At 43.3% G+C, this 15,092-nt stretch overlaps 1 protein-coding gene across 1 annotated transcript in view; it reads right to left on the bottom strand.

The window, feature by feature from the left end:
- LOC126334547 (PDF receptor-like) overlaps window positions 1-15,092 on the bottom strand; it is a 466,998-nt gene that overhangs the window by 103,077 nt on the left and 348,829 nt on the right. The window contains exon 5 of the mRNA XM_049996914.1: window positions 8,015-8,118. Within this exon, the coding sequence (XP_049852871.1) occupies window positions 8,015-8,118 (104 nt within the window). The remainder of the gene's footprint in view (window positions 1-8,014; window positions 8,119-15,092) is intronic.

Below are 15,092 nucleotides of genomic sequence, written 5' to 3'. Positions count from 1 at the left end.
TGGAAGCAATCGGTGGATTTATCCATCAGGCTATCACAGGCCGCCTCATCTATAAGTTTGAGGTCAAACATGATGGAGACAATAGACAGATGAATTCCTATCAGACCTTGTTGTGCTAAGTGCACCATGTCACGAAAAAACGTTCGTGTTCGAAAGCTTTGGTTCGCATGTATTGAGTTTGTAACGTAAGTTTGATAGTCGCCTTTCGGTACGAAAGAGTCATCGTGCTTCGCGTCGATCTAAATCACATTACTACACAACGCCGGATGCACGTAAGCAAATACTCGCTAGTGGAGTGAGGGGCTTGGTCGGCAAGCACATCCGCACCTCTACACAGCCGAAGTCCAGCTGACCTCAGCCAAAAATGGAGTTAATGCTCCTTAGTGTTGGCTTTGAGAGCTGAAATACAAGGACGCCGGAATCGTTTCGTCCTGGTCCACACTACGACAAGTGGAGTTATCATTCCAGGCTCCGTCTTCATACAGTAACTCATCAAAAGTACGCGAACAGCTATCAATGGACACTAATATTGCGTGTGTACTTCGCTATGTTGACGGCTTGAACTTTACTGGGGACACCTTCAGTGACAGGTTTGTGCTTCTGCCAAGAAATATCAGCTCAAGAGCCGAAACTAGAGTAGGTCGATGTTCTAACTCATCTCGAAGGTAATCCATTGGGTTCACGTCTGGAATCAGAGCAGACCAGGAGTGTTGTTATCCACAAACCATAGCCTCAAAGAGGCAACTGCATGATGGAGTGAATAGTCGTGCTCCTATAAGCGAGAATCGTTTCCAACATGTTCCTCTACTACAACGAAGCGTCAACGAAACAGGTATAGCCATGCGTATTCAAATACAGAGATGTGTAAACAGGCAGAATACGGTGCTGCGGTCGGCAAAGCCTGTATAATACAACAAAAGTCTGCGCAGTTGTTAGATCGGTTACTGCTGCAACAATGGCAGGTTATCAAGAATTAGGTGTCTGAATGTAGTGTTACAGTCGGCGCACCAGCGATGAGGCACAGCATCTCCGAGGTAGCGATAAAGTGCGGACTTCCCCGTACGACCATTTCACGAGTGTACCGTGAATATCAGCAATCTGGTAAAACATCATATCTCCGACATCGCTACAGCTGGAAAAATATCCTGCACAAACGGGACCAACGACGAATGAAGAGAATCTTTCGACGTGACAGAAGTGTAATCCTTCTGCAAATTGCTGCACATTTCAAATCTGAACCATCAATAAGTGTTAGCGTGCGAACGAATAAACGAAACATCATCGATATGGGCTTTCAGAGCCAAAGGCCCATTTGTGACCCTCGATGACTATATGACGCAATGCCTTTTGCCTCGCCTGGACTTGTCAACACCGACATTGGACTGTTGATGACTGGAACATGTTGACCGGTCGGACGAGTCTTCTTTCAAATTGTATTGAGCGGATGGACGTGTACGAGTATGGTGACAACCTCGTGAATCCATGGAACGCGCATGTCAGCAGGGGGCTGTTAAAGCTGGTGGAGGCTCTGTAATAGTGTGGGGCGTATGCTATAGGAGAGATATGGACCCCTGACACGTCTACATACGACTGTAATAGGTGACACGTACGTAAGCAGCATGTCTGATCACCTGCATCCATTCATGTCCGTTCTGCATTCCGACGGACTACAGCAATTCCAGCAGGACAATGCGACACCCTAAACGTTGAGAATTGCTAAAGAGTGGTCCCAGGAACACTCTTCTGAGTTTAAAGACATCCGCTGGTTACCACACTCCCCAAACATCAACATTATTGAGCATATCTGCGATGCCTTGCAACATGCTGTTCAGATAGGATATCCACCTACTCGTGCTCTTACGCATTTATGGACAGCCCTGCAGGATTCATAGTTTCCTCTAGCACTGCTTCAGGCATTAGTCGACTCCATGCCGTGTTATTTAGCGGCACTTCTGAGTGCTCGCTGCGGGCCAACACTATATTAGGCAAGTGTCCAGTTTATTAGCCTCTTCAGTGTATATGCAGTACTCATTGCTGAGAAATGTGTTCATATCACTCCGCATTTATGTATCCTTAACAGCAATGAGCAGACCGTACCTCACCCAAGAAGAACATCCTCACATAATAACACTACGTCTTCCGAACTTCACTCTTGGTACTACACGTAATGGCAAATGACGTTCTCTTGATATTCGACAAACCCAAACATTTCCACCTCATTGTCAGAGGGTATAGCGTGATTCGTCGTTCCAAATCACCTGTTTCTAACTTTTCGCTGTCCTGCAGCGTTATTCTTTACACAACTTGAAGTGTGGCTTAGCACTGACTGCAGAAATGTGTGGCTTATGAGCAGCCACTCTACCTAATGCACACTCGCTGTGCTAGCTGGACCACTGACAGCTCTCTAGAAATGACGAGCGATTCCTTCCGCTGGTGTCACACCATTCTTTTACAGTCACCCTCCGCAATGCTCGAGCTCTGCTGGTTATCGTTTAGCTGCGTTTTTCTCCGTTGAGTTTCCACTTCGCAATTCCCTGTCGAACCGAGTGGATTCGAAAGGTTGAACTTTCCGCCATGGAGTTTACGCTCAGGTGACATCCAATAACAACCTACCTTCGAGGTCTTTGAGGTCTCTTCATTAACCTGTTCTGTTGTTACTTTTTTTATCTTTTATATAGGCCGGCCGTTGTGGTCGAGCGGTTCTAGGCGCTACAGTCTGGAACCGCGTGACCGCTACGGTCGCAGGTTCGAATCCTGCCTCGGGCATGGATGAATATGATGTCCTTAGGTTAGTTAGGTTTACGTAGTTCTAAGTTCTAGGGGACTGATGAGCTCAGAAGTTAAGTCCCATAGTGCTCAGAGCCATTTGAGCCATTTATACTGGTAGGTCCGCCTCTCTTGACATTTGGTGGTCCATACGTCGTTACATGTCCAGATATTGCACATGTATGTATTAAGAAGGCCCCATGTTGCTGAGATGAAAAGTGTACTTTATACGACGTAAGTAAGACCAGCAACGATCGGTGCTAAATTCTACGTTACAATAAGCGAGCTAGCAAAACTTTTCCATTTACAGACTCAAGTTTTACAATATTTATGGAAGCAATTAAACTTTCGAAAGTCTTCGTACAACGTCCGAGCCTGGAATTATAGTCCACACAATAATCGATTCCCTCAGCTGCGCCTCTCATCTTTAGCACATTTCTGGGATAGTTTTGCGATACGTTTCAACATCAACATTATTAACGCTTGTATCGTACTACTACTCTTTTCAAGAGCTCCCTATTTCCGTTAAAAACGAAGTTCGATTAAGAAAAATAGGTGCTTCAGTATCTTGGTTGATAAAAGAGTTAAGCAGATTAAAATGTTGAAAAATTACGTGCCCTTCTGTGCGGAATCGTATGCCGAGAACGTTGCTTCGATTACTCGAGCAGAATATATCTACAATTTTCTGTTCGAGAGTAGTTGGACATAAAAGTTGTCAAGACGTCCCAAATTAGTCTACATCAAGGAATTTGACTCATTCAACACTATTGCGGTAACGTTTCAGTTATTTATACATGTAACTTCCGACCTAAGCTGTTTTCATCCCTTTCTAGCTGTGTTACGTGTGTCTTGCCCCACACGCTATATATTTTATTTTTCATGTACGTACTAAAGTTATTTGAAATTGCTGCAGGCGTTCCATATATGCAGTAAGAAAACGTGCTCTCTCTCTCTCTCTCTCTCTCTCTCTCACACACACACACACACACACACACACACACACACGCGCGCGCGCGCGCGCGCGCGCGCACGCTCCCTCATCTCCTACGAGAGATGCCACATACGGATAAACAGCAGAACAACACAAATACTAACAGCTTATCTGCTATGCCATTGACAGGTTTCCGTTAGGAGTGGAAGACGCCTGAGAAAGTGCCAGATGATGATTCGTACTGCACTTAAAATCCCCTTGCTTTTGAGTTCAGGAAAAGAGGATCTTTTCGCAACTTCAAACGAATGTCTTTGCGTGTGATAACTCTAGCACAGAAGAAAGAAGGGTAGCGTTCATGAGCGCTATGCAGATCGCCCACGCCACACTAGCCGTCCCCTAGCCAGCCATTATTATGTTACAGAGATCACTAAACAGTGTTATTCCTTGTCATTGGCAATCGGTTTGAAACTCGACAAGCGTGGCCGCTGTCAGTGAATCTAGGTCCGTCTCAATCATTTACCGAACAAACATTGCGAACTTACCTGCATGGAATGGGTATTTTGAACCGGGTTCCCCGAATACACTACTGCTTGCACCAGAACATGAAGCTATACGCCTTCAATGGGCCACAAAACACAAAAAGCGGACATTAGGTGATTGAAGTCGTGTAGTGTTATCCGACGACCGTGGACTACTCAGGATAAACAAAATTGGCATTCTATTGGTCGGAACGTGGAATGTGAATCTAGTGGGTGGATTAGTACATCTAAAAGGGGAACTGAAGAGGTCGGAGTTAGTTATAGTGGGAATTGATGAAGCTCGGTGGCAGAAAGAACAGGACTTCTGGTCATGTCAGTGCAGAGCTACCAAAATAAATAAAATAGGTTTAATCATTAATGATTAAGAAAATTTGAAAGTAGAGGAAAATAGTAATGCTGTCCAACTACTACTAACTGCATAGTGAACACATGGATGTAGATGAAGACGATCGTAGCCAAGATAGACACGAAGCCTACGCCGACCATAGGAATACAGATTTATATACTGACCAGTATGGCAGATGAAGAACTTGAAAGAATTTATGGTGAGATAAAAAAAATATTCAGATAGTTAAGGAGGAGGAAAATTTTATTGGCATTGGGTGCTGAAATTCGATAGTAGGAAAAGGAAGAAAAGGAAAAATAGTAGAGAATTTGGACTGGTATATCGTAGACCTTTGCATAACGCTTGGTTTAAGAATGGTGAATGTCGGTTGTATACGAGAAAGACACCTGAGAACACTGATCCAGATTATTTATACTAGATATCCCAGGAAGAATAATCAGTATTTAGACATACGACAGCAACGCCTACTTGAATCGAAAACTTAACATAGACATATACCTTACTCCGAGTGCTTTACGAGATACATCACTTGTGATGTACAATCATTTTTGGGATAGTGGGCCTCACATATGTATCTTCCACACTGGACGCCTTTGGCGTTTTATTCTGTTCCAGTCTAGCTCGTTGCTTTCGATCTCTTTGCTCAGAATGTCAAGCCCGTCGAACGCGCATTTGTCCATGATGTGCTGTGAGTGCAGTAGCGGTATGGAGTGGTATGGTAGTAGAAAGGACCATCGGTTAACCGAGTCTGTACTCGCGCTGCCTAAAATGCAACACATTGCGCTAATAAAGAATATGCAGGTGTGCTGTATGTTTGCGGCGTCTACGATATTAGTCCACCTGCTGATGTCGAAGAATACCGTCAGGGGTCTCAGACACGTCGAATTCCTGACCACGGGTATTTACCTGAGTGTTGAGCACAATGGTAGAAACCGTTCCCACTTCTCTTCTGAATGGGTAACTATGCGACCTGTACAGGAAGAGCGATACGTGGTTAAAATAGTGCAGCGTAGTCCTGCTATCAGCACACGGCGACTTGCTGCCAATGACGAAGTCTCACGAGCACCTGTATGGTGAATTCTACTCATTTCACATAAAGCATGTCCTGAATCTTCACATTCGGAACTTTCTACACAACTTGAATTTTTCCTCTGGTTCAAAGATAATCGTAATTTGCTTCCATAGCCACTATTCACTGATGAGGCAACGTATACACGGAATACAGTTAACAACAAAGGCAGTCATCATCGATGGTCGCAGGAAAATCTACACGCTACACCGAAAGCCAATTTTCGAGTTCGGTTATCGATCACCATTTGGTGCGGAATGATGGGTAACATGTTGATAGGTCCGGCTATTTAAAAAGAGCGTATGGCTGGATGAAATGTCATGCATTTTTTCGAAAATTAGTTTGCTGAAGAGCTTGACGGCGTTCCTTTCGACCCTCCTCATTTTGCCAGAAGGATAAGCCAACATTTCAATCGTAGTTACCCTAATTCCTGGGTTGGTCGTGGTAGCACAATTAACTGGCCACCAAGATCGTCAGATCTTTCGCAATTAATTTTTTTAGTGGGGACGGTTGCAATCTTACGTGTACAGGCTAAAGGTAAATCCCCTTGGTCGCTTCGTTGGACGCTGCTGCCCTGATCATGAAACGCGCAAGTCCGCCCAGACAAACGACACATTATCTTCTCCCAAGAACGCACTGAATGCTCTGAAGTTGGCGGATTGATATTTCAATATTTACTGTGAGCTGTAATAAAGCTGTAATGAGACGTGTACGGTAGCGCCTAGAGGAGAATACGTTTGCCGGCCGATGTGGCTCAGCGGTTCTAGGCGCCTCAGTCCGGAACCGCGCTGCTGCTACGGTCGCAGGTTCGAATTCTGCCTCGAGCATGGATGTGTGTGATGTCCTTAGGTTAGTTATGTTTAAGTAGTTTCCAGTTCTAGGAGACTTATGACCACAGATGTTGAGTCCCATAGTGTTCAGAGCCATTTGAACAATTTTTTGGAATACGTTAAAAATACGAACAGGATGACAATTATTGAACTATATGAAAACAAACGTAAATTATCTACAAACTAGGGCGTGCATACAGTTTATTCAACATGTAAACGTCACCTGAGATATTCAGGTTTATGTTACATTTTCGATATGCCTGCCATCATTGGCGATGATGTGGTTGTCTTTAATGTAGCCCCAGAAAAAGGAGTTGCAAGTGTTCAGATCAGGAGAATATGGTTGCCAATCGAGGCCAATGCCTGTGGCGTCTGGGTACCCCACATCCGGAAAGCGGTCCCCAAGGTGCTCTTCCTGGACAACCATCACACTCCTGCTTCGATGGGGTCGAGCTCCGTCTTGCATGAACCACACCCTGTCGAAACCAGGATCAATTTGGATACTGGGGATGAAACCATATTCCAAAACATTCCGGTGTCGTTCTGTAGTCACCGTGCCATCAAGGAATATCGCACGGATAATTCCGTGACTGGCCATTGCACACCACACAGTCGCTCGTTGAGGGTCAAGAGAATTATCGATCGCGAAACGCGGGTGCTCAGTCCTGCAAATGCGCCAATTTTTCTTATTGACGATCCCCTCCAAATAAAAGTGAGCTTCATTGCTAAAACAATGCACATGTGCATACTAATTCCTATAATCTCCCGCAACGAACCGTGCAGTTTGAACGTTCTAACGCAAGCCGTTCAGAAATTATGACGATTTTATTTCATGTAGTTCAACAATAGTCACACTGTATTTGTCAGTTGATTGTTTGTAAAACGCATGTTGTAACGTTTAATAATGTTGTACATATTTACACGTGTAAATCTTATAGTGTATTGAATAACATAGAAAATAAATAACAATGTATTCTATGTCAAAAACCATTTGGAAAAGAGCACTTTTCCGTGGGACGCTTTTTGCTTCTTATGATCGTCCCTTGTCAGACTCCTGGACGCTGAAAATTCCTCCTGAGACACTCTGTATGATAGTGTATTATGGTAAGACAGATATTTCTCAGCCAGATTTTAAACTGTATGATGTTGACTCTGAGCAGAATTTATTCATTATGAACTGTAGATTGAAACGGAAGAAATTGCAAATATGTAGGGAAGTAAGGAGATGGAAGACTCAGAAGCTGTTGGGAGAGTCATAGGAAGCACGAGGCAAAGACTGACCGAAACAGGAGAAACGAGTACACTAAATGGTTAATGGCTACTTTGTGAGACAAAATAGTGAAGGGAGTAGAGGATCAAATAGCTAAAAGGATTAGGACTAATGTAAATCCTTGGATATTAAGACGATATTGAATTTAAGTGATGAAAGGAGAAAGTATAAAAATGGAGTAAACGAAACAGACAAAATGGGATATAAACTACTAAAAATGAGAACGAAAGTAATCAGAAATTTCATATTGAATTAAGACCCACCTGAAACGGTAGAATATGGCGAGCGAGACGAGCAGGGCAGCCAGGGACACGCTGAAGCCCACGATCTCCAGCGTCCGGGTCCGCTCTGCAATTGCCAGTTTCACCTGAAAGCACAGACAAACACAAGGCCATAGCAGCAGTTTTATGGTACAATAGATTCCACAGCATGCACAAAATTGTCAGGACAGTAACATATTGCCGTACCAAAGGAGTTGGAAGAGCAGTTGAATGGAATGAACAGTGTCTTGAAAAGGGGATATAAGGTGACCATAAAAAGGCAAAACAAGGCAATAAAAGTATCTCTAAAGGAGATAAATTTCTTAAAATTTAATATAGATTTGGTGTTAGAAATTTCTTTCTGAAAGGAGTTTTATGGAGTGTAGCCATGTGTAGAAGTGAAATATGGACGATCCACAGTTTAGATAAGAAGTGAAAATTCAAATGGCTCTGAGCACTATGGGACAGTTTAGATAAGAAGTGAAAATTCAAATGGCTCTGAGCACTATGGGACTTAAGGTCTGAGGTCATCAGTCCCCTAGAACTTAGTACTTAAACCTAACTAACCTAAGGACATCACACACATCCATGCTCGAAACAGGATTTGAACCTGCGACCATAGCGAAGAAGTGAATAGAAGCTTTTGAAATTTGGTGTTACTTGAGAACATTGAAGATTAGATGGGTAGATAACGTAACGAATAATGAGATTCTGATGAGAACTAGAGAGAAAAGACATTTGTGGCACAGCCTGACCTGAAGAAGCGATCACTTGACAGGACACCTTCTTACACGTCGAGGTATCACAAGTTTAGTATTAGACGGAAGAGTGGTGGGTAAAAATCGTAGAGGGAGACCAAGAAGTGAATACAGTAAACAGATTCAGAAGGATAAAAGTTGCAGTAATTATTTAGAGAGAAAGAGGGTTGCAGAGGATAGAATAGCATAGAGAGCTGCATCAAACCAGACTTCGGACTGAAGATCACAACAACAGCAATCATTGTGCTTTTACTTAGGCAAACATATTAAAGTTGTTTTTTCTCTGCAATAATGGACTAGTTGATATTTTGTTTCGTCCAATGACTGCTTATAAGAAAAAATGTAATCATATTCGGCAAGAGTTTAAAGGCAAAAAAGGTAGGATAATAGTAGGTTAATTGTGAATACAACAAATTTGAATAGAAAAAGACAGCCATCTGGAATCAGTCTTTATTTGTTCGCCTTTAGTACTTATTAACCGATTGTGACTGAACAAAGAACGCCATTGTCAGTCAGAGAATGTAGCTATAGCTGTAGTATATCGATTACTTTCACTGGTTCTCACACATGCACCACGGAAAAACAGCTCGAGACTATCGTGCTAGCTAGTATTTAGCTATCTTTACTGTATCCAGGGAGAGGACTGGAAGCATTCACTCATTTTAGTCACGTTAATGAAGAAACCGTTCTCAAATGAAGTGTCTTCGATTGAACTGCAGATTTTTCAACTAACAGTCATTGGTTTCAGTAATTTGAAAGATCCTGGGAGCGAGATGTGTAGAAAAGTTAAGAACAAAGGTTTGTTAGGCTCCCAACATAGCGACTATCCACAAGAGACAGGACAGATATTTTGATGAACATAAAGAATAAGAAGTCCACCAAATGAAGCGGGTAAAAAGGAATACAAATGTATAAGATTGAGATTGTGGCTAAACCGAAATTTCTACGGTAGAAGCGTAAAACCTTAGAAGTACGGATATCTGCAGACAACGTGGATGACGCTGATAAATGGATAAATGAGATGTAGCTATCTGGACATAGTGAGCTCAAATGCTGCGTTCTTACTGAGATAGAAAGGGAATGGTAAAAGGTGGAGCATTATAGACCCTAAGGAATGAAACCCATGCGCCACTAAGGAATTACGCAAACGAGTCGGAGATTGATCAATGGGCCGTACACGTAAAGACAAACTAAGGATTGTAAAATCACACGATTTATCTAACACAAAGAACTTCAAAAATGGCTCTGAGCACTATGGGACTTAACCTCTGAGGTCATCAGTCCCCTAGAACTTAGAACTACTTAAACCTAACTAACCTAAGGACATCACACACATCCATGGCCGAGGCAGGAGTGGAACCTGCGACCGTAGCAGCAGCACGGTTCCAGACTGAAGCGGCTAGAACCGCTCGGCCACTCTGGCCGGCCAATGAGCTTCACGAACTCAGGAAGTCAATGAAGTGTTTTTCCACTTCTGGCCCTTACGGAAGCAGTTTTCGACTTGGCATTGATAGAGTTGTTCGATATCCAGTTGTTCGATATCCTCACAATCGCGAGATGTTTGGGCGCTCATGCGCATAATGCTCCGAACGTTCTCAGTTGGGGAGAGATCCGTCGAACTTGTTGACCAAGGTGAGTTTTGACAGACATGAAGACAAGCATTATAAACTCTCTTAGTTTGCGGGTGGGCGTAATTTTGCTGCAGTGTAAGGCCAGAATGGCTTGCCACGAAGGGCAAAAAGAACCAGGCGCTGAATATCGTCGACGTGCCACTGCTCTGTAAATGTGCCTCTGGTGACAACCAGAGGAGTCCTCCTATGAAAAGAAATGGCACCCCGGACCTTCACTCCTGGCTTTCAGGGGTTCGGCAGGCAACAGCCGTGCTGAAATCCCACCACTGTGCGGGGCGTCTGCAGACATGTCCTCGGCCTGGAATGGAAAAAGGGGCTGATGACCCCGTAGTTTGGTCCCTTCACTCCCCAAACCAACCATCCAACCAACCGCTCGGCCTGAAAACACAATGACCGGAGTATAAATGTCTTCAGTCATGAGTCCCGCTTCAAAATTAGCCTCGATGACCTGTGAGACGTTCCGAACAGCAGTGGGGTACCAACCTCAGGACCGCCCGCCATACGCCCCGACAGCTATGAATGATGGCCTGGGTGCCATTTATTTTCATAGCACGACCGCCTTGGTTGTCAATCGCGGTACTCTTACAGGACAACAGTTTGTCGATGATTTTATATGCAGTGTTATGTTGCCCTTCATAGCAAGCCATCTCGGCATTACATTTCAGCAAGGTAATGTACTTCCACAAACGTCATGAGATTATACTGCTTGTTTACTTTGGCCAGCAAGGTCGACGAACCTATCAAAACTGAGAGAACCTTTCGAGCGTTATGGGCAAGGCTCTCCAACCAGCTTGCGATTTTCACTATTTAACGCACCAATTGGACATAATTTGGCACGCTACCCCTCAGAGGGCGTCCTAGAACTTTATGATGAACGACAAAGCGAGTAACTGTTGCATAAGAGCCGGAGGTGCCCAATCGGTTTATTGATTCGTTAATTTCGTAAAGGTCTTTCTCCTGAATGAATTATCCATATTCATTGAAATTGTAATCATTTGTTTGTCAGTACATGTACATCCATTTTCCGATTTCCTTCCAATATTTACCAAATTTTTCCCGATGCGTCATTTTTTTCCTTTCTTCTTCTTATTCTTCTTCTTCTTCTTCTCTCTCTCTCCCTCTCTCTTTCTCTCTGTCTCCTATTTCTCTCTCTCTGTCTCTCTCTGTTAGATTGCACGTGTGTAAAGGAAAGAAGCTTGTATACAATTTTATAGAAAGAAAGAGTGGGACGAAGACGAGGTGGGAAACGCAGCACTGCAACTCGCTGCTGTGATTTTCGTTTCAGTATGGCGGATACTCGGCGTTCTCCTTACAGCAAATAAAAATGTTGGCAGCTGTCAGCGTAAGGTTCAGGAATTAATAAGTTCAAAGGTAGTTGATGACATTAGGGTTCTGTCAAAGATGGCAAAGGCCTTCAGTGACTGTGTAGTGTCTCGAAAATATATGACCAATATAAATAAAAGTAAAAAAAGAGTATTGGAGTGTAGTTGAAAGGACTCTGGTTATACCAAGGTAGGTAGGTTAAGAACTGAGATACTGAAAGTAACAGACAATTTTGGTATTTTCACAGCAAAATAACTGACCACATTAGATGTAAATATAAAATAAAAGAAGACGAACAACAGCTAGAAAATTTTTTCGTTATTTTTTTTTTTGAAAACTTAAATATGTAACAATAGAATACAAATTCAAATATAAGGAAGTCTTTCATGAAATTACTCATTTGGATTGCAGCCATATATGGAATTGAGTTCCTTGAAAACAGTTATGTAAGAATGCTTAAGACCAGATAGTCTGAGAAATAAGAAACGTGTCAAACAGTGTTATGGCACAACTTGACTAAAAGAAGTGAACGACTGATAGGACGTGTTCTGACGCATCAACGACTACTTACTTTGGTAACGGAGGGTAGCTTAAAAGGGTGTCGTGGGAGATCAAGATATGACTGTACTGAGCAGGAATAGAAGAATGTAGGCTACAGCAGTTACTCGGAGATGAAGAATGAAATGTCATGTGACGAGGGCCTCCCATCGGGTAGACCGTTCGCCTGGTGCAAGTCTTTCGATTTGACGCCACTTCGGCGACTTGCGCGTCGATGGGGATGAAATAATTATAATTATGACATCACAACATCGAGTCCCTGAGCACAGAAAATCTCCGACCCAGCCAGGAATCGAACCCAGGCCCTTTAGATTGACAGTCTATCGCGCTGACAACTCAGCTACCGGGGCGGACACTCGGAGATTAAGAGAGTAGTTCAGGATAGGTGAGGCTGAAGAATTGGATCAAACCATGCTCTGAAGACCACAAGAATGACGATAAAGCAGTCTTTGATTAGCTGCCAACGACTCTGATGGTAACATGCAATGTTTTTCCAGTAATTGACCTTCCGCAGTTTGGATATTACGTGTACTCTTAATGCGTAATCTCTGATTATGTCTCATACTTGACAATAACCAATAATAACATCCGAAAGTTAGTTTATGACTTCTGCTTCATTAGATTAGCCTGTACGCAGAAATTGGAGCAAACAAACAGTGATGTCAACGAACAGATGAGACAATACTGAGCGAGTGAGCCAGCGACCTGAGTTGGGTGAGGGTATGGCACCTACGTTGTTAACTGGCAACTAGAGATGGTAGTCCCTGCACAAGTTCTCTCCCATCTCTTTTTCCGCAAAAGCGACGTAAGCTTCCCTTAATCAAGTAACCTTCCTCATGTACAAATCGAAAACATTTTAAAGCATCACCGACTGTGCTAACCTCTGTGTTTAATTTAGCAAATATTTGCTATAGTTGCTAGTTTTTCTTTACTAAGCTTTGCGCTGGCATATACCGAGAAGCTCAGCACATCATCTGGTATGAGGGATGTTTAGTGTTCCAGATTTTCTATGGCATTTTCTAGTTTCCATTATTTTTATGTACTAATGGGATTTCAGATGGACTCACTGAAAAGAGAATCAATGGAACGACGAACTTACGAGGTGCTGTTCGATTTGAGGAAGACCAAAGAGCACTAATAACGCAGGAAGAAAACAGTAACTAGCCTCTCTTCGGCTGCATTATAGAAACAATAGTAGAGTTCATTCCTAGACAACATTAATTGAACATTGTCAAAACGATTCTTGTGTAAATGAAAAATAATGGGGACTGAACAGAAGAAAGGGACCTGAAAAGGAAAGCCGGCCGCTGTGGGAGAGTGGTTCTAGGCTCTTCAGTCCGGAACCGCGGTGCTGGTACGGTCGTAGGTTCCAATCCTGCCTCGGGCATGGATGTGTGTGATGTCCTTAGGTTAGTTAGGTTTAACTAGTTCTAAGTTCTAGGGGACTGATGACCGGAGATGTTAAGTCCCATAGTGCTCAGAGCCATTTGAACCAACCTGAGAAGGAAAATTCTGGCCAGTTTATTCACATTATTGATTTTGTGTTTTTTTAATTTGTACTAGCCGTAGCAGCTTAATGTAATACAGCTTCAGGCGGTACAGCCTCCACATGGTGAGTTACACATGTGACAGATTTTCCTAAGGTCAGAACAACTTCTGCACTAAGTACGGCGAAAAAGTTATACATAAGCACTGCGTTAGATGTTATTCCAAAGTGCTGAGGCAGATACTTACCGAATTCCAAGTGTGATTAATGGTGGGAGTGTCAAGTCAACCGGGCGTACGTATAATACAGCGTCGCCAAATATACGAAATGTCTAGTGTTCCGAAGAAACTACTTGTTGTAATTGTTTAGTGTGCATTTGTTCCTCAAATCTACATTATTTCTTTTTACGTTTATCTTCACTGACGGCACACCACCTAGCTAAATGTATGAACGCTTTTTGCGTTATATGCTTTTCGTATTTCATAAAAAAGACATATTTATTGTATTTCGTATCGAGCTCCTCGGAAGTTCCAGATGGAAAAAAAGGACCTCGGTGGACGATAGAGGGCAGTATGGCTGGAGCCTACAGAGTGCGCCACCCTCTCGTGTCGTGAATACACCGGCCAATGATGACCTTCGCGGCCGGCTTAAATATCGCCGCGCCTCGACCGCTCAGTCACAAAGAACACTACTACAAAAAAAAAAGGTAGCAACAGCAAAGATAATTAATAAAAGCATCAAAATAGAAGATAACCATGAAGTGTAGAGTAAAAAATATCCTTTTTCTGTTTTAGTAATTCGCAGTCGTAACTCAAGTAGTTTTAATTGCACCAAACAACGAGGGAAAGCAGACGCCGCTCAAGATCCAGCGGCGGCCGCTGAGGCAGCCGTGTACTTCGTCTGACAGCGTTCGCTACTGTCTTCCCTGCACTACTGAATACCCGCTGACGACTTGGCTTTGGTACAGGTTTTACTCTTTGGTCTCGATTTGGACTCTAGCTCGTACCTTACCTGTTAAGAGCGTTGTGCCAGAAGTCGTTGCACTTCGTTGTTGTATAGGTTGCTACTGAATTGTACTTGGACAAAGCGAGGTGGCGCTCTGGTTAGCACACCGGACTCGCTTTCCGGAGGAAGACGGTTCAAATTCGAGTCCACCCATCCTGATTTAGGTTTTCCGTGATTTTCCAAGATCGCTTCAGGCAAATTCCAGTATGTTTCCTTCGAAAGATCACGGCCGACGTCCTTCACCATCCTTACCCAATCCGATAGGACCGATTACGTAGCTCTTTGCTCCCCTCTCCCAAATCTACCAACCAACCAACTTC

This window comes from Schistocerca gregaria, chromosome 2 (assembly GCF_023897955.1).
Source record: "Schistocerca gregaria isolate iqSchGreg1 chromosome 2, iqSchGreg1.2, whole genome shotgun sequence".
Classification (NCBI taxonomy): Eukaryota; Metazoa; Arthropoda; class Insecta; order Orthoptera; family Acrididae; genus Schistocerca; species Schistocerca gregaria.
The sequence above is the reverse complement of the archived record's forward strand: the minus strand, read 5'-3'. Positions and strand labels throughout refer to the sequence as shown.